This window comes from Fukomys damarensis, unplaced genomic scaffold (genome assembly GCF_012274545.1).
Source record: "Fukomys damarensis isolate Sample0158 unplaced genomic scaffold, DMR_v1.0_HiC HiC_scaffold_35, whole genome shotgun sequence".
Classification (NCBI taxonomy): domain Eukaryota; kingdom Metazoa; phylum Chordata; class Mammalia; order Rodentia; family Bathyergidae; genus Fukomys; species Fukomys damarensis.
This window is the reverse complement of record NW_022900947.1, coordinates 29822115-29849557: the sequence shown is the minus strand read 5'-3', so window position 1 is coordinate 29849557 and position 27443 is coordinate 29822115. Positions and strand designations below refer to the sequence as shown.

Here is a 27443-nt window from a genome sequence, read left to right as displayed (position 1 = left end):
AGGCGAGGACTCGCCCCCTGCCGCAGACCGACTGCCGGGCCTGACCTGGAGCACCCGCTGCGCTGTCGGGCCCTCCGGGGAAACTTCTGGTCCCAGCCCGAATTGGGCTGGTGTAGGAGTTGTCTGGTTCCGCGCCTTCCTTTCCAAAGCGTCGGGAAAGCCCTTCGGTTTTATCCGGTAAGGGTCGCTTGTCGAGAGTTTGTCATTTCCCAATTCTGAATTAAGCAGAACTCCCTACGCTTACCCAGTCGATGGGGGTGTAATATGATTTAAAACAACAAGCAACAGTAACAGAAAATCACTTTCTAGCAAGACAGTTTGGAAATGTGGTTCAAATTCCAAAAGTACTAGCTTTGGCCTAAGGAGTGCACGTCTGTCTGCGAGCGGCCTACAAAACCCGCACTTGCCTTAATTAAGAAAGCACATGTTCGAAAGTGTGTGCGCAGGCTCGTTTATTGTAGCTGTTTGTGTCAGGGAGCGCTGCTGGAAGAACCGTGAATGTCTCACAGTCAGGGATTGGTGAAATTAGGCATAGCAACGTCCAATAGTCGGATATGTTGTAACCATTAAAAGTTATCATTAAGCGGGGCTGGGGATTTAGTTTACTAGTTCTATCCCCTGCCTCGAATGTGCAAGGTCCCGAGTTCCATCCTGGAAAAAAAAAAAAAAAAAAAAAAAAAAGTTAACGTTTTTACAAAGTGTGCGTACAGCAGGATCTAGTTTTGGAAATATATATATGTGTGTATGTTTTATACAAAACTCAAGTAAAATGTAATCCATTTTAGAAAGTGATTCTGAGTGACGTGCGTAAGGTTCATTTTCTCTTCCCAGTTCTACATTCTTTTTTAAAAAAGGAATAAATTCAAAAGTAAAGAAGAAAAATGGTCATAGCCTCATTTACACCCCTTCTCTATCGATAGATTCTGTGATAGTTAACTGGCAACTTGAGTAAGAAACGACCAATTAAATCGAGTGAGCATAGTTCTGGGTGTGGATGAGGGGATTTACTAAAGACAAAAGAGTCACCTTAAGGAGGCCTGAGTGGTATAAACAGAAGAGGGAAATCTCGTTCCTTTTTGATCAGAGGAGCTGAAGTTGTCACCTGTACCTTGGACGTCATCTCCTGGCTTCCATCGCAGACCCTTCGGCCTTCTGATAGAGACTCACCCAGGGCACTGCAGTGAGCTCCAGGCCTTTGGCTGGGCATTCGGAATCTCCAGTGCACAGACAGCTCTTTTGTACTTTTCCACACCTGACTCCGTGGGCTGCCATTGTAAGTCAATCTTGTAAATCCTTCTATATCTCACGTTGAATCTGTTACTCTAGTGAGCGCTGACTGATACAGTTACCATTTGAAACAGTATGTAGATTCTAATGTAGTGTTTCTAAACTTGTATACACATAAGTACATACACGGTTGCTTCTTATAAAAATTATAGTCAGCTTTCTCAGTTAAGAAAGTTGAATCAAAAGCGTTCTTCTAAAACCTGCATTGTATTTTGAAATATGTTAGCATCCCAGTTCATGCAATTATTTGTCTATTAGTGAGAATCAGGTCATTTCAAGTTCCTTCCTTATATTTTCCATATGAATTAAAAAAGACCTTTAAGCTAATGAACACGTATTGTTTCATGGAAAATATGGAAAGTTATCTATTGTGACAGTGGGTAGAAATTGCTTTAAATTGGCATCAACCTTTTTGAATTGAGCCAGCACTTGCCTTGGTTTTTCCTCCTCTAAGGTGAAATAGAGAGGATTACCTTGTACCTTTCCTTCTAATTCTGAAACTGTGAATGTTATGAAATTGTGTTCCGGATGTAATGGGTGCATATTGTGGTGCACTATGGATGTGAGCATCTATGCCTGTGACTTCAGCCCCTGCCTAGAGATGGCACTTCTCTGCCCTCCCACCCCTGCTGAGGGGGCAGCAGCCAGCCAGGTAATTCCCTGCTTCTTTGACCCAACACCCAACCTCTCCAGTGGAGCATCAGCTCAGAAATCCTAGCAACAAAGTGGGTTTTATTTCCTTTAACTCAGATGTGGCTGCTTCCAAGGCTACCAAGTTTTATTTCAGACATTTTAAATGTTTTGTAATTTAAATTAAAAAAAATTAATTTGGAAGATTTTGGAGTATTTAAAACATATTGAAAAGCAAAAAAAAAAAAAAAGATACTATGGCAAATACTTGTTGGTATAGAAAAGTAAAGAATATGATGATGATGTTTAGATTTAGTAAATTTTAAGTTTTGTCGCCCTTAATTAATTATTATTATTATTATTATTTTTGGTGCCGGGGATCAAACTTGGGTCTTTGTGCTTGCGAGGCAGGAGGCAGAACCACTGAGCTAAATCCCTGACCCATGTCGCTCTTATTTTAGAACCTTTTTTTTTAAAGAAAAAAACTTGCTGATGTTTGAAACCTTGCTCCTTCCATTCTCTGCCTTCTCTGAAATGATTTGTTGTTGTCCTGGGATGGTTGTATATTCCTCCCATCCATATTTTTGTGTGTTTACTACATATGTCCTCATCTAAAAGGAGTTATTTTTTCAATGATTTTAAATTTTATAACATTCTATACATTTGTACATAATTATTTTTGATAATCATTTGTGCTCCTACATGTAGCTCTAGGACATTCATTTCAGTGTTTTTATAGGATTTTTTTTTTTTTTTTGGATACCAAGAATTGAACTCAGGTCCTTGCGCTTGTGAGGCAGGCAGTGGCACCACTGAGCTAAATCCTTGGCCCTATAGGATCCTAATCTATGCCACAATTTGTCCATTTCCTAACTGAGAACATTTCATAGTTTTGTAGTTTTTTCCATTTCAGATAATGTTGTAGGGCCACATTTACATATACTTCCTTGCCTCCTAAGTTAGAAGTGGATTAACTGGGCCACCTTTACTAGACATTGCCCAGTTGCTTTTTGGTGTGTTTCAACACTGTATTCAACACAACTTTTAAAAGCATGTATTTATGTACCAAGTACTGCCCTAGGTGCTGGCAATACAAAGGGGTGCAAAGTTCTGACCCCCAAGAACAGAATTCTTTAGAAAGATGGGTAGACACTGACTTGATAATATAGCAATTGGTGCATAAAGAGGGGTATGTAATCTATAGAATCTGGAGAATGATGGATGAGAGAAACTATGGTCAGGGAAGGCTTTGATGATTGTTACGGTTCCTATCTAGATGTCCCCCAGAGCGTCATGTGCTCATAGGTGAGGCTTTTCAGATGTGGTTGGATGTAGAGTGTATGATATGGATTAAGGATATGTGATACCTGGTTTATTCCCTAGTTGGGTTAGCATAGTATGGCTAAATGGATTTACTGAAGAGGGAAGCCCACCCAGGTGTGGGTGGCACCAACCAATAGGCTTGTAGCCTGGGTGGAATATAAAAGGAAAGATGGAAGTCAGGCTCATTATCTTCTGCCTGCCCTGCCATTGACTGTTTCTTCTCTGCCATACGCCTCTGCCATGCTGCCCTGCCTTGGAACCCGCTGATTATGGACTAAAATTTCTACAAATTGTGAGCTAAAATAAACTTTTCCTCCTTTAACTTGTGGATGTCTAGCATTTTGTACCAGCAGTGAAGAAGTAACTAAGACACTGGTAAAGTGGCATTTCAGTGTGACCTGGGAGGGAAGAGCAAAGGTGGATGTGTGAAGACAGTCTCATGCAGAGGGATGGCAGGAACAGGGTGGGAGAATGGTTGGTGCACCTGTGAAAGTCCAGGGGGCCAGTGTGGCTGGAGCAGCAGGAGGATGGGCAGAATAGAAGGAGATGAGGCCAGAGAAGTTATGAAATCTGAGATGGAGCTGATCAAGGGAAGCATAATAGGGGTCTGGGTTTATCCTTGGAGTGAGAAGGAAATCTTTACAGCTGTTGAGTAGGAATATGCTTCGATTCTGGTGTTGGAGTCTAGTTACGTTGGGATGAAGTGGATGAAATGGATGGAGGACTAGGGAGGCAAGGATCCCAGTTTAGGAGGGCATCGCAGTTATCCATGTGAGGTGATACTGACTTTGAACCACCATGGGAGTGGTGGAGGGCATAAAAGCTGTTTTGCTTATGGATAAATAAAAACAACAGAATTTGTTCATGGATTGCATGTAGACTTTGAGCAAAAGAAAAAGGAGTCACTTATTACTTAGCCTGGACTACTGGAACAGAAGTGTCATTTATTGCGATGAGGAAGAATGCAAGAAGGGCAGTTTTGAGATAGTGAGGATTCAACTATTTGGCTTTCAACAAGAATGGCTTAGCAAGTGTTTATAGGCAGTTGGGTACGAGAGTCTAGAGTTCAGAGAAGAAGTCCTGGCTAGAGGCAGTAACTGGGGAGTCATCAGCAAGTAGAAGGTTTGATATCAAGGACTGGGATGAGAGTACATGGAGTTAAAGAAGAAGTCTAAGAAAGAGTTTTGGGTGTTTTGTGTCGGAGAGATAAGGAGGATCCCGAAGAAGACTAGGGAAGAAGACAAATGAGATAGCAGGCTATTTGAGGGAGGGAAGGAGTATTGAGTCCAAGAAACCAAGTAACAAAAATATTTAAGATCTTTCAACTGTGTAAACTGCTGCTGATAATTCAAATAAGATGAGAATTGGGAACTGACCACTGGGTTCAGCAATGTGATGATCACTGGTGACCTTGAAAAGAGCTATGTCTCTTGAGTGCTGGGAAGGAAACCTGATTAGAGTGGATTTCAAAGAATGGGAAGAGAATAACTAGAGATATTAAAACATTTCTTTCAAGGAGGTCGGGGTGCAAAGGGGAGCAAGGAGGCACTGGTAGGTTTAAAGGGAGGATTAAAAAAGATGATAAAATTGCTGTATTGTATGTTGATTATCAATACTGCATTTACAGCTAAGGAGCATGCTTTAATAATTAAAAAAATTAAAATATTCAGATGAGCATCAGCAGTTTAGAGAAATAAGACAAAGTCAGAGAAAAATAGATGTTCATGGTTGTTGGCTTTACACTGTAAAGAATTAAAAGACATGCCTTTTATGTGCGTATAACTTTGAAAAGAGCTAACATATTACTAATTTGTTTGTTGCTCTTCACTATTTCTTAAATTTCAGGCAGGAGTTAGTGCTATCACTTACTAACTCTCTTTATAACTGTAGGTTTTTATATTTTCTAATGGTGTTTTCCCCACTACTCAGCAGCTTTGCTTTCCCTTGCAGCTTTTTCCAGAAGCCTCTCTCACTCTTTATATTGTATAAATGGTGGATTCTGTAGTTTAAAAAAAGGGCCACAGCTGCATTTACTTCAAATTCTTTATCTTTCCACTTTGTTTTACAAGCTTGCTGCCTTTTTACTCATTTTCAAGTATTGCAAGAAAGCTCTCATGACTTTTGTTAATCTTATCGTCATTTTTTCTTCATTTCAAATATTTGAAAATTTTGTTTTGTATGCATACAACTGGAGAGCCAAGAGCTTGTAGTAAAATCAGGATTCAGTGATTTTTCTGTGTGAATGATTTTTCTGATTCAGACTTCAGATCACAGATAACAGTATTCTGAGAGGAGAGTCCTCATCTATGCAAATGTATTTGATAATTTGTTATGTTAAAAAATTAAGAAAATGAGAACTTTTGATTTTTTTCCCAAGTTCCTTGAACTTGTGCTTTATGTATAATTTTATGAGTAAATCTTGGGAAAATAATGTTAAAAGCGGAGCCAGTCTCACATGGCCGACAGGTAACAGTGTGAAGCTGGTAGGGACTGTGCTGAATTAGAGCAAGTCAGTACTTCCCAAGGGCACCACACCAACAGGATAAAACTACCTGCCAACAAGATATTTCAAAGCTGCCTGTTTTGTAACCTTTGAGCTGAATTTTTTAGGGGCCTGAAATTAAAGGAATGCAATGGTAAAATATAAAATGTTTTGTGTTTATTTTGAGGTACTCTCTTACTCTAAAATTAAAATGTCAGTATTAGGAATAAAATATCATAAAATCTAGTTATAGATTCTATCTTTATCAAAAGTATTCTAAGTAATTTTTAATAAGGATAAATTAGAGTTTTCTTGCTTTTTGTGTTTATTAAAATGGTTTTTAAACGGTCATGGTCAGTACAGTTATGAACAAGATTTGTATGATCACCTATTCTTTCATAAAACTTTAGGTAAATATCATTTTATCTATAATTGAAAGTTTTAAAAATTTTGCAGATGTTAATTTTAAAATACATATACTAATTAGTTTGCTGTATAGTGGTCTAATGGATATTATATAAGTTTTCTTTTGTCCTAATCTGTAAAACTATATGTCAGAGTTCTGGAAATGTCTTTAGCTAAGAATTTTATCCACTTAAATATGTTTACAACTTGTGTAAAGCAAAAAAGAATGTACTTACAATGAGCAATGTAGTTTTGCTCATATTCTCTGATGTTTGCCAAAAGAATAATAAAAAGTGAATGAATTAAATAGAGGAAAGAAAGCAAGCAAGAAAGAAATACCGCATTTAAGAAGAAAAATGTTGGTGCACTAGAGAGAGGATAACTGAAAGAGTGATTTCCTTGAGCAGACAAACTGGAAGGTAGTCCAGAGTTGGGCAGGCAGGGACTGGCTCTTGACATCAAGAATTCACTCAGAAGGACAGGAAAATGCAGGCAGCCTGGGTACAGGAAGGCTGAGAGAGTTTTGGAGGAGGATGCAGAACTGGTGACCTCTTTTGAAAAGTGAAGCATCATCAGCAAGAATGAAGGACGGAAGGAGATGCTGGATGTTGTGGGAGGGTATGGATTCAGTCAGGAGGAGAGGGAAGGCTGGCAGGATTGCTGCTCCCTGCTGAGACTTGGACCCAGTCATGCCTCTCAAGTGAGATCAGCAGCATAAATGTGGATATTTTCTCCAACTCTCTTCTGCCACCTTGGCTCACTGTAGTCTAGTGGAGAGTTAGACTTTACTTGGGCTGAGGCAGTTGGAGAAGCACGGTGGCTGAGAGTCAGTGCAGAGGAATGATTAGTGGGGTGGATTGTGATGTTCAGATGAGCGCAGTGAGGATAGGGAGTTGGCATCAGAGGAAAAGACTTGAAGATAGAACTGGATGCAAGACAGTGCATGCAAAATAAGATTATCGACTTTGTGCCGCCATTGGTAAAGATAGTATCTAGGATATAATCAGGGACCGCAGGGCTGAGGTACAGTCAGGATGAGACCTTTAAGAGTGAACATATCCAAGAACTGAGAAGCTAAGGGAAGGGAAGTCTTTAGATAGCCCCTGAAATCACTAGAATTATGAGAGAAGTGGTTTTGAACTTTGTGAACAGTGCTACTCAGTGAAGTGATGGAGCTCAGAAGATGACTGCAAGCAGAAGGGGTGCGTTTCAAGCGTGGGAGGGTTGGTCAGCGATCTGGAAGCAGCAGTGAGCTTCAAGGACACCTACACCACCTGCAGGTCCCAAAGGGCTGAGGGCTGCAGTCAAGAAAATAGGCACCACTAGAGGGCGCCATGCTCAAGATAGCTTCCAGGGGTTGCCATACAGTCACCACGAACTTTTAAAATGGGACGATGCCTGGGTCCTCTCAGACCGTTTATGTCAGAATCTCCGGACATGAATGAGAGCTCCTAACCAACATTTGACATCACTAGGCGTTTCAGTTGTCCACCTCAGGGATGTACAGTGGCATCTCCTGGTTGTCCTAATTTGTGTTTTCCCATATTTTAGTGAGAACATATACTTTTTCATAGGTTTGAGCTATTTTTATTTCCTTCCCTGTTACTCATCTTTTTAGATCCTTGGCTAGTTTCCCTCCCTTGCGTTTCTTAGTCATCTTCATATGGATTTGTTGGAACATGCCATATATTTTAGATATTATGTATGCCTTTTGTGGTTTCACATGCTGCGAGTACCTTCTACTCTGTGGCTTGTCTTTACTTTTTATTCAGCAGTAAATTTTAGTTGTAATATCAACATTTAATATATCAGCTGTCAATCTTATTGTTGTGGTTTGTCTATCTTGTGATCTTGATGACCGAAACATAACACTTCAAAACTGAGGTATCCATTAATATTTATCAATTTTCTGGGGAACGTTAAATCTTTAGAAAAGTAAAAAATCATCAAAATAATATTAACCTCTGCCAGCCTTAAATCAGTATGTTAGCTGGCTTTTGACTGTGTTATTATACTTATCTCACCATGATATTACTTTAAAAATTTAAAACATTACATGTCCATAGTAGAACAATGTCTAGCAGGACATAGGGCATAAAATGATAAATAGAAAATCTCAATTCTTACAGTTTGGAGGCCAGAAGTCCAGAGTCGATGTGTCAGAGGGAGTTGGTCTCTCCTGCTTCAGGTGGCTCTGGGCATTTGTTGGCTTATGGCTGCAAAACACAGTCTCTGTTTCTGTTTCAAATGGCTGCTTCTCTGTTCTCTCCCCTTGGTATTGTCTTAGAGAGCAGTGTGGTGAAATTCTGAGCGTGAAGACCTGAGGCCAGACTGCCCATGTCAAACCCCATCCCACTGCTGGGCAGCAGGGCAATTGCACCATTACCTGGCTGCTCTTGCTGCAGCATTAGGTAGGGAAAATGAAAGTACTTAGCACGGGGCACCTTTGTGAAGATTACTACCTGTGAAGTTCTCAGAACAATGCCTGGCAAGAAGACAGCTTTATAAATGTGTCAACAAGCAGATCCATGCAAATGATGTTGTATTTTCCACATTGTTCTGTGTCTTGCTTTTCTTCTCTTAATAGTAAACCCCGCCATCTTCCTGTGTCTGCATATAAGAGCATATGAGTTCCAAAATTACATTGAACAGAAGTGGTGATAGAGGACATCCTTGTCTTGTTCCTGATTTTAGCATGAATGTACCAATAAACTTAACAAAGACAGGAAAAGAATATATGACTTACATTACAATTCCAGCCTCCTTACTATCATGACTTCTCTTCTGTATCAGTCACCCATTTGGCCACATAATATTCATTATATTCCCTAAAATTCACAACGACTGGCCCCATTCTTTGGATGAATAAGTGGAGTCTCGGTGAGGCTAAGCAGCTTGCCCAGAGCCACACAACACATGACCAAGTGAGGACTTGAGCTCATGCTGTTTGTTTGTCCCACTACTGTGTAGTCTTCCATATCACCTGATCTTTGTGGGTTTTGTCTTCCCCTTAAAGACATTTCTGAGTTACGACAGCCTTACAAGAATCATGTCTCTGTTCCTGAAGGCAGAAGTTTTATGCAATACCCTCCTGCGACTTGTGGTGCGACCAGATCTGTGGTGATACGTGTTTCTGTGTGCATTTTCTAAAGACTTCAGTCCAGCGTTGCCTGGGAGTCCCTCAAAGCCACAACCAGCCCCTCTCTCCTTGGCCATTTGTCAAATCTTGATTTCCTAGAGCCCCACAAACCAGCTGCTTTCTCATTGTCTTCTTGTGCAACCATCACCCTTTCCTGAGCCCCGCGGGCCTGAGACTTCCTGTCATGTTTGATGAGTAACGATGAACAGGGAGCCCTTGCCCTTTCCCTTCCTCCTGAAAGCAGAAGTGATTTTGATCCACATGTCTAACTTTGTCATTGGCCAAACAGCCTGGACTTAACTTTTTTGGGGAAAGATAATAGCAACCAGTAGATTAATTGTAGGATAGTTGTGTAGTTCCTCTGTTCAGTTCTTTACAAAACCCACACAAGCAAGAAGGGGAGCAAGGGATCCTGGCTGCCTGAAGCACCTGGTCAACCATTCACCCTCTTTTTGTTTCAATCCTTATTGTTTTTATTCTAAAATTATTCTAAATGGCTTAATTTTTCTTAAAGTTAGTCCAGAAGGATCGCCTCATATTTGCTATCCCGGAATTAAAAATTAAAACATCTAATAATTGCAAAAGGGGGTCAGAATGTGGAAAATCAGGATATAATTTCTCTTAGATGTGTCTGAATATGTATCAACTGATAAACTTTCCTTGAAAGTTGATTTTTTAAGAAAACAAATTGTGGGATTCAGATTATATTGTTTTAAATATCCAATTAAAAGGCTGCTCAAAACTTGCTTATACTGGTAGTTGTAACACTAGAGGACAGGCCAGGTGCCATAACATTCCATTCTAGTGGCAACCCAGTATACACCTTGCAAAATTAAAAGCTAAAATTTATTATAGGGAGATACTTTTCTTCACACTGAAATTTTCATAAATTGTTTGCTCATGTGAATTTAAACCTGCCCATGATCTTGGTGAAATTTATAGGGAGAAGTAATTCCAGTAAGGACCAAAAGAGGGCACCAAACCATTTCTAAGGCATTGCTTTACATAAATTTCAGGACTTGTTTTTTTGAAGGACTTAATTTTCAGTACATTTAGAAGTTATTTTCTCTTCTCCTGAGAAATAGAGTTTGGTAAGTAAGAGTTTTTGTCGCTGTATGGTGGTGTGAGTGCTTCAAATAAGCAAGAGAATACTAAAGATTATGAGGAAATAAGTAATGATTGTTTAACTTTTTGAAAAATGATTTTGTTGTTAAAAAAATGTAAATGTCCTTTGAATTCCACAAGAATAATTAGTGTATCTTTATGAAAGATATAAAACAACTAGTATTTTCAGTCTTGATTAAAGGAGAAAATGACCTCATTTATTTCTTGTGCTTTAATCATATTTTCTTTTCATCTTGCTCTAGTTTTTTGTTTAAAATGTCACAGTTATGGTAGTTTTATCACTGATGCAGCACCTATCACATATTATGTGGTTTTACAGTAGATGTGTGTTTGGTCACCCCTGCAATATTGTGCTATTATTATTTAGTGGTCTGTATGTGTTACTAATCATGCTTCTCCTTTCAAAAAGCTTGTGAATTAGTTTGTCACTCTGTTCATATTCGTACCTCCAGTAGCTAGCATGTAGTGTGAACTTCACCCAAAGTAGCCTCTGAAGAGACATTTATGAAGGAGAGAAGTTATAGGGACCAAGCTCTTCATAAGTGAATTCAGCACATTTCTGGCACTTCCTTCTTCCAGCTGTCTGACCTTAAGTTTGACGAACGAAACACTCTTTCTCTTGTTTATTTGCTATGTTGGTTAAGAAGCATTTCCTACATTTGCCTCACTTAACTTTATTTCCTGGTTTTGCCTTTCTTATAGTTTTAATTTTTATAGGTTCCCTTTACTAATGCTTTTTCTGAAATAAGTTTATATCAACTGTCCTTTTTTTCTTTCACTTTTCACTTGATACATTTAACAAATTTTATATTATCTCTTTTTATGGCCTTTAAAAATGGTGAACTGTTGAATTTTCCACTTTTGTTTTCTCTTCTACTCCTTTCTTTTTCTATAGTAGTGTTCTGGCCAGTTCATTAAATGTACCCCTAGGAACTGTTTGAAGGCATGAACACCCTGAGAGGAATGTTTGCATTTGTGTTGTGGGATGTTATCAACTTTCCACCTGGTGGCTGAATTTCCATCCCCTGGACATAGACACCAGCCTATGGGGCGATCTTAATCACATTTTACAAAATTGAAACCCCACTAAATGTGTAATTTTATGCTCTTTTATTCACATAAGCTCATAATGTAGTTTTCTTCAAAGTGCAGGATTTGAGACTCCATGTTACTCTGTGTTATGAACGTACCCTAATTGACATAACATTTTCTACACTAAACATTCTGATTGATTCAATTTTTATCATGTCCTGAGAATCCTCATAGTCATATTTTTGTGTGTATCTCTGATTATTCTTTTAGCAAATTCCTAGGAGTAGTATCACTAAATAAGGAGAGGTATATTTTAAAGAAAGTTATATAAATTATGAAATTATCCTTTAGATTTTTTTTTATTGTGGCACTCAGGGTCAATTTCAGGGATACTCTACAACTGAGTTGCATTCCCAGACCTTTTTATTTTATTTTATTTTTTGAAACAGCCTCGCTAAACTGCTTGGAGGAAGGTGCTTGAATGTTTGATCCTCGTGCCTAGCCTCCCAAAGTGCTGGGATTACAGATGTGGGTCCCTGAGCCTGATTTAGAAATGTTTTACTAATTTTTCATTCCTGCCTAGTCAGTGAGAGTTCTTTTTAAGTTCCCATTTACTAACAGTGGATATTATATTTTTGAATTTTTCCAATTTGGTAAGTGAAAGAAAGTTATGCATTAAAAAAAATCTCTTAAAGAACAAAATTTCTCATTTTGCTTACTTTACTTTTTATGCTTAAAAATGTAAAGTAAATTATAGATCTTTTGACATTTTATTCTGCTCATTTTATTCCTAACTACTCATTTTGGATTGCTAAAAAAAGTGCATTTCCCTATAAAGCCAAATAACATCATCAAAAGTAACATTTATTTCTTAGTAGGATCTAATGCTTGTTTCATTCCTTACCAGCCCTTCCTCAGCTATCTTTCATGGAGATTGTCTGAACTGACTTCTAATCTAAGATCAGGAGTCTCACCTAGATGTTATATGCAATTTTGTTTTAATACACATATTTTGTGGGTTTTGACATTATTCATATTATAGGCTATTGATATTTTTGTGAATTATCTGAACAAATAATATGTTCTACTTTATTTTTTATTTTTTTTGTACCAGGGAATCAAACAGTATCATGCACTTGCAAGGCAGGTGTGGTACCACTGAGCTAAATCCTTGGCCCTTGTGCTACTTAATTTTGAATGTTGAAAATTTGAAAAATGCTGGTGAAACTAAGAGGAAGTACAGGTAAAATCCCTTTATAATCTTACCATGCAGATATAGTATAGCTTGGTCTGTATCTTACTGATTTTCCCACATGTATGTGTGTATACTTTGGTACTTTAAAAAATAAATTTATTTTAGCTACTTACACATAGTGAGCATTTTTTCAAGGAATCACATTTTCTTTTCCTCTCTCTCTCTGTCTCTCTTTCTCCCCCTCCCTTTTTCTCTTTCTCTGTCTTTCTTTCACACTGGGGATTGAACCCAGGACTTAAGCATCCTATACAAGACCTACATCCATAGCCTTTCATTATCTCTAAAGGCCTTAAAGTCCTCATAGTAATATTTAATTATATGGAGATACTATAATTTATTTAACAATCTGCTTCTTTTGACACATTTCTTTTTAAAAACATAATTTCAGATGAAAAAATGGAAATAAAGTGTTTGTAAATGGGGAGGGGAGGAGGGGATGAAGAGAGGGCAGGGATAGGGGAAAAAATGAGAATCAAGACCTGTCATATAAAGGTACAAGATCCCAATGATGAATGTAACTGTACTGTATACCTAAAATGTACCAATAAACTCAATAAAAAAATAAAAATAAATAAAAACATAATTTCTTCTGTACTAGCCACTCTATTGTACTCTTTACTTGTTGCCAACAGTTTTTCAGTTGCTTCTTTTGGATTTTCCATACTGACAATCATATAATCTAAAAACGATGATAATTTACTTCTTCATTTCATTATTTCTTTCTGTCATTCCTCCTTCCTCTACTCCCCATAATAGTTCTTAGCTTCTAGAAAATATTATATTAGAAAATATTAAATATTAGTGGACCACCTTAGAACTGAGTTGAATAGGGATGCCTGGGGTAGGTTACTGGTTGAAGAGATTTGAGATATTACTAACCTAAGTTTTCAAAGTATCTAGTTGGTGAAAGTTACGTGTTTGATCAAAGTTGAGTGCTAAATTTTATGAAGTAATTTTTAGCATCTGTGGAGATGCCCATTTTTCTTTCCTTTGATGTACTAATGTATTATTATCTTAGATTTGCTAGTCATAATCATCTTTACAATCCCAGAAACATCATAATTACTCACTGTGCATTTCCCTCCAGGAAACAGCTAAGTTTGTTGAAGTTTCTTTATCCTGAGCATTTGCTCATCCTCCCAATGAATTTGTTATTTTTATTTTCCAGTATTTTCCCTCATAAGTTTATAATATAAATAAACTCATATCTTTCTAACAGTGCCTTGCATTGATGGCTTCCCCTCAATAGGTGAGGATCTCCACATGCTCTGTAGTGCACTCTTTTCCTCTCCAACCACCATCTGCCAGTTTCCTTGTTATCATTGGCAATGTAAGTTCTAGATGCTTTATCAATATTTATTGGAGCTTAGCAGTAATTCTTACTACTTTTTTGCTAAGTAATCTTTCTTGCATTTCATGTTTGGGGCATTCTGGGCCCTGCGAAGACAGTTCTTTCTCACACATGCAGCTGCTTTAGCTTGACATACATACCCTCTGAGCCCTTCTTTATGCTTCTAAATAGTTTTTAGTCTTCTCCCATTTTTGTCTGTGTGTTAACTGTAGCAGCTTGATGTATTCTGTTTGCCATGTGCTAAGCCCTGCCTCCTTGAATTTGTGGCTTCTGGCCTAATGTTAGTTGGAAAAATACATATGTATTTTTATGGTAATTGTATCAATAGATGAGATCTAGTGATTAAAAATTAATTTCTTGAATTAAAAAGAGCAGACTATATGTATCATTGCTATACTCTAAATGTTTTTGTCTCTCCCCACATTCCCACAGTGAAACCTCATCACCAATGTGATGATATTAGAAGGTGGGGACATTGGGCAGTGATTAAGTCATGAAAGCAGGAGGTCAGATGCCCCTGTGAGAGCTACGTTGGCCATGGAGCCTAGTCTACCTTTATGGGATGGCACGGTGCTGTGCCAGCTTTTGTCACCTAGGTGCTGTCATAGATACTTTTCTGTGCAGGTCAGAGCCTGGATGACAGGCTCTTGAATATATGCCTGAGTTTCAGAGAGACTGATTGCCTGCTTGCCCTTTGGTACAGTTTTGGTCCCATCCCTTTGTCCCAGTTACAGACACGAAGTAAGTCTGTGCCCCTATGTGGTTGGTATCACCCCTTAGCCAGACACAAACACCTGGTTTGGCCTGTATTAATTCTGTCTCCTGCAATGGCTTCATGAACAATGGTGTCATTTCAGGTGGACCGGCTGTAGCTCGTTTTGTCAGATCCAATTGCTGGAGGTGATGGGAGTCAGTAGTTCTTCCTTGTGATAGGAATGCAGCCTCATTCTGATCTTAATCTACCCTTACAAATGAATGTGTTTCCTGTTATATTTCATAGAATTTTAGCCATCAACTCACAGGTAGCTCAACCTTCTGAGCAGGCCTCATCTTTCTCCCTATCCTTTTCCTCTCCTGTTGCTGTGGCCAAGCTAAGTGGAGGATTTGCAAGTCTTTCCACTGCTGGCATCACCAGGTCTTCTTGTCAGGTATGAACATTCAGAACCACAAGCCCCAAATAGACCATGCTTAGGATCTTAGGATTCCTACCTGGTATTTGTAATTCAGGCCCAATGTATCTACCATTCAAGGATCATTTATATAAAAAGTAATGTTTCCTGGTTGAACACAGCTGCCATTCTACTTGTGTCCCATTTTCAGAACAAAGGTAGAAAGTTAGCCCAAGGTCAAATGAGTCCAAAGAGAAGCAAAGAAATGGGTTTGTGAGCCCTTCCACCACGAAAGGTCACTAGTTGCAGTAGTTGCTGAGGTAGGTGTCAAGTTGATGTTGGCATAGACTCCTGAGTATGTCTTATGGTTTCTAGGACTGAGTCCTTACTGCCTTTTGTATAATTTTAGGTAATCAAGCCAGATGTGGTGGCACATGCCTATAATCCCAGTACTTTAGCAGGCTGAGGCAGGAGGACACAAGTCCGACTCCAGTCAGGGTAACTTAGCAATTAGTAAGACCCTGTCTCAAAATTTTAATAAAAGACTGCAAGCTAAGGCTCTGGATTTAATGCTCGATACTGGGGAAAAAAGTTCAGGCAGTCAAACTGGTTGGCCTAATAGTTTGTGTGTGGGGCTGAAAGGACTCCTCCTCTAAAAGAGAATAAACCATTTAAAAAATATAATTAAAAGGGACCATGGTTATAGAGTTAACTTTTAAAATAGTTGATCTAAAGTCTTTACTTAGTAGGTTCAGTGTCTATGCTCTTTCTGGAAGCTTTTTAATGAATTAATGAATTTAAAAATTAATAGACTAAAATGGAAATAAAGAGTTTGTAAATGGGGAGGGGAGGAGGGGGTGAAGGGAGGGCAGGGACAAGGGGAAAAAATGAGAATTAAGAACTGTCATGTGAAGGTACAGGATACCATTAATGAATGTAACTGTATTGTAGACCTAGATTGTACCAATAAACTCAATAAAAAAAAATTAATAGACTACATTTTTAAGTGCAGTTTCAGGTTTAGAGAAAACTTGAGCAAGTAATATAAAGAGTTTTCATGTACCTTCTCTCTACCACTGTATTGCAATTGTTTTTCTTATTAAAGTATCTACATTACTGTGGTACATTTGTTGCCATTGATTAATTATTATCGATAATATAATTCTTTACGTTAGAGTTAATCTTTGTGTTTACTTCTGTGCCTTTAACTAATAGCCCGAGGAGCATAATACTTATTTTGTCATAAAGGTGCACAGTTGTGGGTCTGCCAGACCCACACTTATTCTTTAGAATATTTCTATTGATGAATTATTAATTTTAGTTTTATGAGTTATTATTTTAAACAATGAGTACTTAACAGAAAAAAATCATAAAAACGTATTGAATTTTTAATATTTATTTTAAAAACATATCAAAATATTCAACATTGTTTTTTGGTGTATAAAGTCTAAAAAAACAACACAAATAAATTCTTATATGAGCTACAGTGAAAATATCAATAGAACTTTACAAAAAAGTCTTTACTTCAGTTATCACACCTAAGGCAGTGTGTACACATGACAGCAGCACATTCCATGCACACATATTGCATACACAGAAAGCACATGTGTTTTGCTTTCTTAGTCTTTTTGAAATTTCATTGGTCTTACAGTTTCATCAGGAATTTCTTATAATATTAAACAGTGTGTAGTTAACAGAAACATAAAGTATCAATAAAATAAAGCATTAATTTTTAAATATGTATTGTGCATTTAGAATAGACATCAATATTTTCACATCAGCTGTGTACTACTTACAAAACCTAAAAGATAACATCAGAAACAAATTTCTATACGAACTACAATGAAAATACCAATAGAACTCTACAACAAAAATAAACTTTGCTTCAGTTGTCACACCTAAGGCAGTCTTCACACACAACAACTGCATGTTCCATGCTCATGTCTCACTTATACTGAAAACATATGTGCTTAGCTTTCCTTTCCTATGTGGCAGGCCATTCTTGTCACCTCTCTTTTCTTATTGTTTTGTCAGGAGCTTCCTATTATATTATACAACATGCACATAGCAGGGAAATAAAAGAAAATAAAATAAAATATCAAGTATGTAATGAGTGCTTAGAATAGACACCAACATTTTCATATCAGCTGTTTACTTGCTTATAAAACCTAGAAGATAACATCAGAAATAAAAACCTATGTGAAATATAATGTAAACACAAACAAAAGTCTACTATAGAAATAATCTTCACTTCAACTGGCACACCCAAGATACTCTCCACACATGACAACTACATGTTCCATACACAAGTATTGTTTACATTGATGCCACATATGTTTGGTTTTCCTGTCCTTTTTTGTAGGGCACAGTTGACATCTTTTTGGTTTTTCTGTTGTCATAGTAGGCCTTGTGATGCTGCACCTGTCTGTTCACCTGTCAGCTCACTGATATGTGCCATAATTTTATTTGCATAGTTTCCTGGGGAAAAAGCATTTTGTTTTTCTTCTGCTGTAAATGATCTTTTATGCATTCCAGTCCCAACGTTCTAAGAAAATTTCTTATCATGTTTTTGCACTTGTTATTTTCTTTGTAAACTCTCAACTATGCCACACATGTTTAGGATTAAGTAAAACACAACTATTGGCAGTGTTTGTTGTTTTGTGTGACATCATAATTGCTGCATAACTCAACAACAACATCTACTCCACCTTTGGTTTTCTTGTAGAAAGTTTCCATCTCAGGCTTCCATTTTGTTGAGGTTTCCTTATCAATATTTTCATTATGGTGCAATGTTGACATCAGCAGTACCAGTTTGCTTTTCTTTGCCATATATGAGGCCAATGCAAATCTTTCTGAAATCCAAAGATAAGATTACATTATGCAATTCTCTGTTTCAAAATTGCAACATTTCATTTGGAATTTCTGCTTTGTTTCTTTGTACAGTTTCTGTGCTGGTCAGCTTGTGTTCTGTTAGCAAATGAAACATCAATTAGAAACTGGTAAACCAATTGTCATATGTCACATTCTGATTAGGTTGGGAGATGGGAGCAAGTCTGTTCAAAACATCATTCAGTTTGTTACAAGATGAATAAGGACCTGATGGCTGAGTTCCAGGATACATGTCTAAGTTGAAAGCAAAATAAGTCTTTGCATCTACAAGGGCTTAAATGTTTATGCCACATTTTGATCTCTCACTTTTCCATAAGACTTTTACATTCCTGAGATTACCATGAGAAATCCCTGCTAAGTACCTCAGACCTATGAATGCTTTCAGTTCAGCTAGTGAGGTATCATAATAAATGCTTTTTTGAATATGGCTATAGGTGCATAAAGAAAATTTTACTTGCATTTCAGCCTTTGTGTATTTCACACCATCTTGTAGCATTTTGTCTGTTACAATTTCCAACATTGAATGGCAGTGCTGGCCTTCTGTCCAATGTGTTTCACCTCTGCCAAGACCCCCACTATATTTTTGGACTTAGTTCTAACATTGGATCCCTCTCTTTGGTTGTCTGGCCACTTTGCTACATTTTGACTAGTCAAATATGTATTCACATTGCTGTTTTCTTCATCATCTGAATGTAGGAGGTCTGCATCTCCTATGTCTATATCAGTCAATTCTTGCTCCATTTCACTGTCACAGGAACTTTGGCTCATATGACGAATATCAAAGTCATCATCATCATCTTCATATACCCACAATACTCTTCTATTATGAAAATATCTATTTTACCAAAATGGATCATCTTCATCATCTATGCATGAGTAATCTGATGCCTCACATTTGACATCCAAAATCTGTTTTTTTTCATGTGCCATTGTGCTGAATTGGCTACCTCTACCAGAAAAAAATTTTAAAATATTAAAACAAAAACAAAAACAAAAAAAAATCCTGTAGTGGTGTGGTGGGTCTATTGGCCCCTCTAAGATGATCAGGAAAACATATGCAAAACTTGTTAGACCTAGCATTATGTGGGTAAAAATCCAATTTTCCCAATTTTGCACATGTGTACTCACCTTGCTGCTCATTATACTAAGTGAGTAAACACATAGATTGCTTCCTGTATCCCTCAGGGAAGGGTACTGAGACATATGGTTACTATTATGCTATAGTACAAATTTACAGTAGAAAAGTAAGGCATGAGTCTACTGGACCCAGTGTCACGCTTGGCTGGATAGATAATGCAGTGTATTCAGTACAGTAATATAGACAGTAGTTCTTTTGTCCTAAAATTTTTCTGTACTTTACCAATTCATCTTTTGTTCTCTTGCTCCCTCCCTCCCGCTGAACCCTTGGGAATCCTTGATCTTTTCATTGTCTCTTTAGTTTTGTCTTTTCCAAAAGTCACATAACTGATGTTACATAATATGTAGCCTCTTTAGACTGGCTCCTTGCACTTAGAAATATGCATTTAAGTTTCTTCTATGTCTTTGTATACCTTGATAGCTAATTTCTTTTTATGGTTAAGTAATATTTTGATGTATGAATGCACATTTTGTTTATCTTTTCATCTATTAAAACATCTTTTCTTTCAATTTTCTGTAGATTTGAATACACTTTTGTAAATACCTATGTGCAGGTTTTTGTGTGGATATAGTTTACAGTTCATTTAGGTAAATACTCAGGAGGGTGATTGATGGATCATTTGATAAAACTATGCTTAGTTTTGCAAGAAACTCAGACTGTTTTGCAAAATTGCTATATCATTTTGTATTCTTATGACTGAGTGATAGTTCCTGTGGTTCCCCATCCTGTCCAGCATTTGCTGCTTTTGGATTTTACCATTATCATAGATTTGTAGTAATATTTCATCATTGTTTTAAGTTGTGATTCCCTGATAACATATGATGAATGTGCTATTTGCATATGTTCCTTGGTCAGGTGGCTGTTCATATCTTTTGCTCACTTTTAGTTATGTTCCTTTTTTATTGTATAGTTTAAGAATTATTTGTATTTTTGGGATATAAATCCTTAATCAGATATATGTTTTTGCAAATATTTTCTCCTAGTCTGTGGTTTATCTTTTTATTCCTGTTATGGCTTGTGCCTAGATATCCCCCCAAAACCTCATGCACTCATAGGTGGGGATTTTTCTGAGTTGGCTGAATCTAGAGTGTGTGATTGATTCATGGTGCAATGCTAGGATTAAGAGTGGATGATTACTAAATCAGTCCACTGATTGGTTTGGCACAGCCCAAATCTCAGAAGCCTCGATATAATATAAAGGACAGAAGGAGGCTTGACTTGTCCCTTGCTTGCTTTGCTATTTTTTGCCCACCGTGAACTCTTTATCCTCTATGATACTTGTCTCTCATGCCACCCTGCCTTAGAGGCAGCTGACTATGAACTGAAACCCAACTGTGAACTAAATAAACTTTTCCTCCCTTAACTTTGGGTGTTGGATGTTTTGTCTCAGCAACAGGAAAAGTAAGTAAGACAACTTGCTTTGCAATATTAGCACAGCAATGACATCTATTTTAACATTTTTTTTATTTTATGGAAAGTCATCTCCAAACCCCAAATCACCTACATTTTCTTCTGTGTTGTCTTCTAGAAATTTTATAATTTTGCACTTTATATTTAGGTCTATGATCCATTTTGAGCTATTTTTTTGGTAAAAATTACAAGGTCTGTGCCTATGTTCTTCTCTCTATTCCTGCTTTTCTAGTTCTCCTTCCTCCTCTTCCTCCTTTTCTTCTTCTCTTTCTTCTCCTCTTCCCTATTCTTCTTCTTCTTGCATGTGGATGTCTATTTGTTACACCATTATTTCTTTTTTAGTACCAGGGATCGAAGTTGGGACCTTGCACTTGCAAGGCAGGTGGCAGCACCATTGAGCTAAATCCCTGGCTCTACACCATCATTTCTTAAGACCATCCTTTCTCCATTGAGTTGCCTTTTCCTCTTTGTCAAAAACCAGTTGATTCTGTTTATGTGGGTCTACTTGTGAGCTCTCTATTCTGTTCCAATGATCTATTTGCCTATTTTTCCCCCAGTACCACACTGTCTTGATTACTGTAGTTTTAGAGTAATGTTAATATTGGATAGTGTCAAAGTCTGGCTTTGTTCTTTTAATTATTATTTATGCCTCTGTGAGTGAGTAATACTATACTTTCTTGTTTTAAGCATGGCTGGTAGGTTTTCTTTTTTAAAGCCAGATATCATAAATATTATAATTATATAACTCTAGAAATCAATTTCTGTCGACCTCCCCAGGGGTTGTGGTTGCTGCTTGTTGTAGGTTGTGTTTATTTAGTGACCTTTCTAAGATATTTTTGCATATCAATTCATTTATTTTTGTGGCGCTGTGGTTGGGGATTAAACCCCAGGCCTTGTGCATACCCTAGGCAAGTGCCTTACCATTGACATACAGCCAGAGTTCTCTAATTATTTTTGTAAAGACTATGTCATCTATCAATCATATTGAATTCTCTGTTCTGTTACTTCTGTGCTCAGTTGGTTATTTAAGGTTTCCTTAAACACCTGGAGCAAAACTGAAAACAAAACACTAAAAATGAAAACCAAAATGTCTAATCTCTTTCACAGACTGGCTCTGTGTTGATAGGCTTTTCCCACACTTATCCAGGCTGTTCAGGACTCTGCCTTAGTCTACTTTCTGCTTGCATGAAGCCTAAGATTTTAGTCAGAGGTAAAAATTTAGCATTTTCTCAGGTGTTCTCTAAGTATGTGTCCAGCTCTGGGCATGCGTGTGGACTTCTAGATTCCCTGGCACACATGGAACTTTCTAAATCCTTTTATCTCCTGGGTGTTTCCTTTTCCAGCCTCCTGTGTATCTGCTGCTTGCCCATCTGTATGTTATCTCTTGTCCCAGATGTCTGTAGCTAGTGTATTTTCCTTTTTAAAGTTTTCAACAAACACTGCCCAAGAGGCTGCTTTGGCTCTAGGAAAGTTCTGAACTGTGTGTGGAACAAAGGGTAGCCCCAAGTTAACCCTTTAGGATGCCATTGGACAGGTCAAAATACATAACCACAATTCTTTGCTAAACAACAACAACAAAAAGGTCTAATTGTCCCCTCTGACATCAGTAAGCTGCATAACAGGGGAAAATATCATAAAATGATGGGGACAGAAATCACTGTGGCAGTAAATGAAGAAATCATTAATAATTGAGGAGGAAGCCGGGTGTGGTGGCACATGCCTGTAATCCCAGCACTCAGGAGGCTGAGGCAGGAGGATCGCTGTGAGTATGAGACCAGCCTGGACTGCATAGTGAATTCCAGATCAGTCTCAACTACATAGTGAGACCCTGTCTCAAAAAACCAAAACTGAAAAAAAAAAAAAAAGAATTAGGGAGGAGTTTGCAAGTAATCACACAATCTTTGTTCATCTTGATGTATATTTCTAGAACTTGGCCTCAAATCAGAGTGCACCGAAGAGCAGCTACCCTTTTGAACAACCACTGCATCATGACCCAAGACAAAGAAACTGTTATCAGAACCTTTTATTTAATCTGCATCATGACCTTAATAGTTGGAACCATAACCCAGATCTGTGAAGAAAGTGAATTCAAAGTGTGCATGTCAAAAAATAACCTTACTCGGATTCCAAAAACCCTGCTGCCAACAACCAAAAGCTTAGATATATCTCAAAACTACATATCTGAGCTCCAGGTCTCTGACATCAGCTTTTTGTCAGGGCTTAAAGTTCTGAAACTTTCCCATAATAGAATCCGGAGACTCGATTTGAGTGTTTTCAAGTTCAATCAGGATTTAGAATATTTGGATTTATCTCATAATCAGCTACAAAAGATGTGCTGCTACCCTGTGGTGAGTCTGAAGCATCTAGACCTCTCATTCAATGACTTTGATGTGCTGCCCATCTGTGTGGAATTTGGCAACTTGACCCAACTCAATTTCCTAGGATTAAGTGCCGTGAGGTTTCAACAAATAGATCTGCTACCGGTTGCTCACTTGCATCTAAATTACATTCTTCTGGTTTTGGGAGATTATTATATAAAGGAAAATGTAAGCGAAAAGCTTCAAATTCTGAATACAAAAACGCTTCACTTTGTTTTTCACCCAAATAGTTTATTCTCGGTCCAGGTGAACATATCAGTGAATGCTTTAGGGTGCTTACAACTGACTAATATTAAATTGAATGAGAGGAACTGTCAAGTTTTTGTTAAATTTTTATTAGGACTCATTAGAGGTCCGATGTTACTGAATATTACTCTCAATAATATAGAAACCCCTTGGAAATGCTTGGTTGAAATTCTTAAATTCCTTTGGCCCAGGCCTGTGGAATACCTCAATATTTACAATTTAACATTAGATGAAATTGTCAGTGATATACAAGTCACTTATCCAGAAACAACATTGAAAGCCTTGAAAATAGAACATATTACAAAGCGAGTTTTTATTTTTTCACAGACAGTATTATACAAAGTATTTTCTGAGATGAATATTATGATGTTAACCATATCAGACACACCTTTTATTCACATGCTTTGTCCTGTAGCATCCAGCACATTTAAATTTTTGAACTTTACCCAAAATGTGTTCACAGATAGTGTTTTTGACACATGTTCCACTTTAGTGAGACTGGAGACACTTATTTTGCGAAAGAATAGTTTAAAAAACCTTTACAAAGTAAGCCTTATGACTAAAAATATGCCATCTTTAGAAATATTGGATGTTAGCTGGAATTCTCTGGAATCTCACAGGTATGAAGAAAATTGCATGTGGGTTGAGAGTATAGTGGTGTTAAATATGTCTTCAAATACGCTTACTGATTCTGTATTCAGATGTTTGCCTCCCAAGGTCAAGATACTCGATCTTCACAACAATAGAATAACCAACATCCCTAAGAATGTCACCCATCTACAAGCTTTGCAAGAACTCAACATTGCTTTCAATTCTTTAACCGACCTTCCTGGTTGTGGTACCTTCAGCAGCCTTTCTGCACTGATCATTGACCATAATTCAATGTCCCACCCATCAGCTGATTTCTTCCAGAGCTGCCAGAAGATTAGGTCAATGAGAGCAGGGAACAACCCATTCCTATGCACATGCGAGTTAAGAGAATTCATCAAAAATATAGACCAAGTGTCAAGTGAAGTAGCGCAGGACTGGCCTGATTCTTACAAGTGTGACTATCCAGAAAGCTCTAAGGGAGTCCTGCTAAAGGACTTCCATGTGTCGCCACTATCCTGCAACACCACTCTGCTTATTCTTACCGTTGTGACCACCATGCTGGTGTTGGCTGCTACTGTGACCTTCCTTTGCCACTACTTTGATCTGCCCTGGTATCTCAGGATGATGTGTCAGTGGACCCAGACCCGGCACAGGGCTAGGAACATCTGCTTGGAGGAACTCCAAGGAACTCTCCAATTTCATGCTTTTATCTCATACAGCGGGCATGATTCTGCCTGGGTGAAGAATGAATTACTACCAAACCTAGAAAAAGAAAATTTACAGATCTGCCTCCATGAGAGGAACTTTGTTCCTGGCAAGAGTATTTTGGAAAATATCATCAATTGCATTGAGAAGAGTTACAAGTCCATCTTTGTTTTGTCTCCCAACTTTATCCAGAGTGAGTGGTGCCATTATGAACTCTATTTTGCCCACCACCAGCTCTTCCGCAAAGGGTCTAACAACTTAATCCTGATCTTACTGGAACCCATTTCACAAAATGACATTCCTAGTAAGTATCACAGGCTGCGGGCTCTCATGGCACAGCGGACTTACCTGGAATGGCCCGCAGAGAAGAGCAAACATGGACTTTTTTGGGCTAACATTAGAGCTGCTTTTAATATTAAATTAACACTAGCCACTGACAACAATGATGTGAAAACTTTAAAAAAAGACCAGGAAATTCAACTTAGGAGACATAGACTCTGATGAACATGATGTTTTAAAATTATAAATGGAGGTGCTTCCATTTTTTTCATGTACTTGGGAAAGATAATGAACGCCTTGTTCCAAATGAGCTGGGGAATTGGGCTGGGAGTGAAGGTGCTCATTTTGCAATTTAGCTATGGCTCAGTCTCTTCTGGTTTAATTATCTGTTTTCAGCAGGTGATATCCATCTGAATTACCTGTGCAGTATTTTTCAAGTAAAGCATATGGTGAGTTCTCTTCTTTTGAGAGTCCAATTCAGTATATCCTGGTGAATATGTTACACCCCTATTTGAGAGTCACTGTAATATAATTTGATTTAAGAGTTTCAGTCAGAAATAGTTTGATATTAGAGAGGATGGTGGAAACAGATATTCCTGATGAACTTAAATCTGATTCTTGAGAAAAGAGGGAGACCCTGTAGGTTCTTGAGTGATAGAAGTACATAATTAAAATCACATTTAAAAAATAATCATCTGTTTTTAAATTGAAACAGACCTTTCTGAATAACTGCATAGTCACTCGGGGAGATTTCCTCTCCCCTTTCCTTTCCCAGATGGGTTCTGTGTGACCAGGTCAGCAAAAAAAGAATCCAGCTCAGAATTGTGCACACGGATCCTTCAAGTGTGCCATGCGTTCCTATTGCCCCCTGGGTGAGCTCTGTCATCCTGTTCAGCTTTGGGGCTTGAGAAGAAAATTACTGGAGTGTGAATATAAGAAAGCATGTTTTTCCACATTTGAGTAATAGTTTAATTTTTTGATCCTGATGCAAAGATAGGTGATAACCGGTGGAGACTCACAGCATAAAAATGTATGTATATAAAGAGAAAAAATAAAGGATACAGATGTACTTGCTTGCCACAGGAATATAGGGCCGAATTTACTCATATGTGTAACTGGATGTTGAATGGGGTTTGTGTGGTTGTTTTAGAATTCTGGCTCATGCCCAGAGCTGGCCTGGACACTTCCACCTTGCTTAAACCACTATATTTTTGATTCCTTTGATAGAGCATCTTGATCTACACCCTCAAGAACACATACATCTGTGAAAGGGTAGTGGACAGCTCTCCTGTTGTGACAGGACCGTGTGTGTTCCACTCTTTGACCTAGAGCAGAGCATCCGCTGTCCCAAGGCCCTGCTATCTCTCACCTGTACAACTGCAAAATAGCCTCTTCACTGGCCTCCTCGCCCCACGCTTGCCACACACATTTTCCAGACAGCAGTCAGAGTGATTTAAGGTATAAATTCTACTAAGTTGTTCCCTGCTTAAAACCTCCTACCGACCTACCTTCCTCCTTCCGTCTTTCCTCTTGTCCCAGTTGCCTTCTGGTGTTCTGAATGCCTCACACTGGCTTCCGCCCGTCTCACCCCTGCACTTGACCTGGAGCCGCTTTCCCTTGAGTCAGCTTGGCTGTCCTCACCATTACGTCTCACTCCAACACCACCTGGACAGAGGGCCTCCCGTAGACCTCTGGCCACCTCCTGAACGTTTCTCTCATTGTTACCTTCATGGCATGTGTTGCTCTCTGCACTTACCTTGCTGACTTGATTTCTGCTTCACTGCACTAACAATAAGTGGCAGGAGAATGGGAACCTTCCAGAGGGTTCACTGCTTCTCCCTGGTGCTGAGGGCCCAGTGCATGGGCCATGGCAGATCTACAGTAAAAATCTGCATAAACAAATAGCCCTTGTCAGCCTTGATGTCATCAGTCCTCTGTTTTATCCTACAGAACCTTAAGGACATGGTGCAGCTGGGCTGTTGTGGGTGGGCCCTGCAGGGTCCACACTGAACACCTGTTGGTCTGGAGGTCCTGCCCCACTGGCCTGTGAGCTGCCATGCCCTTGAGCACCTGGGCCTGTTGTGCTCGAGCACAGCAGCAGCAGCGTCTCTGCTGAGGGCTCCTCTTTCTAGGCTACTTCAGGAGGCGAGAGGACCCGGCTTTTACCGGAGCGGAATGTGGCCTTGCAGAAGCCTGATGAGCCTTTCTTATTGCCCACCTGCCACTCCTCCCTGGCCTGGATGGACAGAGCCCTTCTGTTTTGAAAGTCATAAAAAGTATACTATTTACTCTGTATTGATGCTGTGTTCATGTGTTGAAATATCACACTGTACCTCCTAAATATGTACAACATTTACATGTTAATAAAAAATTTTTTAATATAAATCTAAGGAGGGGAGGGAAAGGAGATCAAAAAAGAATTGAGATGTGTTAAGGCCTGTACCAACTCTCCAGGATGAATTTACATTCATTATATATGCAAACATGTATGAATAAATATATATGAGAAATAAAAAACAAACATAAAAACATATATCTCAAAATTGGTCAAATAGTAGATCTTAAATGTTCTTACCACAAAGATGATAAGTATGTGTGGTAATGACTATGCTAATTAGCCTGACTTAATTACTCCACAATGTTATGTACAATAACACCGTCATACCCCA

At 38.3% G+C, this 27443-nt stretch overlaps 2 protein-coding genes across 10 annotated transcripts in view; one reads left to right on the top strand and one right to left on the bottom strand.

Annotated features, from left to right (window-relative positions):
• Positions 1–9659, bottom strand: part of Fam114a1 (family with sequence similarity 114 member A1) — a 74449-nt gene extending 64790 nt beyond the window's left edge. For 3 of the 4 annotated variants that reach the window (XM_010625096.3, XM_010625097.3, XM_010625098.3), the window contains exon 1: positions 8255–8270. Coding sequence is in view for 1 of the 4 variants with exons in the window: in XM_033758763.1 (XP_033614654.1) it covers positions 8255–8510 (256 nt within the window). In the remaining 3 variants the exon portion in view is untranslated. Of the gene's footprint in view, positions 1–8254; positions 8738–8873 lie in introns of those variants that run through there. The other variant, XM_033758763.1, reaches the window with a different exon arrangement.
• Tlr6 (toll like receptor 6) lies at positions 28–27443 on the top strand. Of its 6 annotated transcripts, none has more exons than XM_010625094.2 (2): positions 28–177; positions 22503–27443. In XM_010625094.2, the coding sequence occupies exon 2, from the start codon at positions 22564–22566 to the stop codon at positions 24994–24996; it is 2433 nt and encodes an 810-aa protein (XP_010623396.1). In that variant the 5' UTR covers positions 28–177; positions 22503–22563; the 3' UTR covers positions 24997–27443. The 6 variants fall into 6 exon arrangements, 5 of the variants coding, with proteins under 5 accessions (XP_010623396.1, XP_010623395.1, XP_033614653.1 ...); XM_010625093.2 differs by lacking the exon at positions 28–177 and adding an exon at positions 1239–1273; XM_033758762.1 differs by lacking the exon at positions 28–177 and adding an exon at positions 1664–1939.

Excerpts from the sequence above, each read along its gene's own strand:
- Tlr6 (XM_010625094.2), top strand. The coding sequence starts at position 22,564 with ATGACCCAAGACAAAGAAACTGTTATCAGAACCTTTTATTTAATCTGC.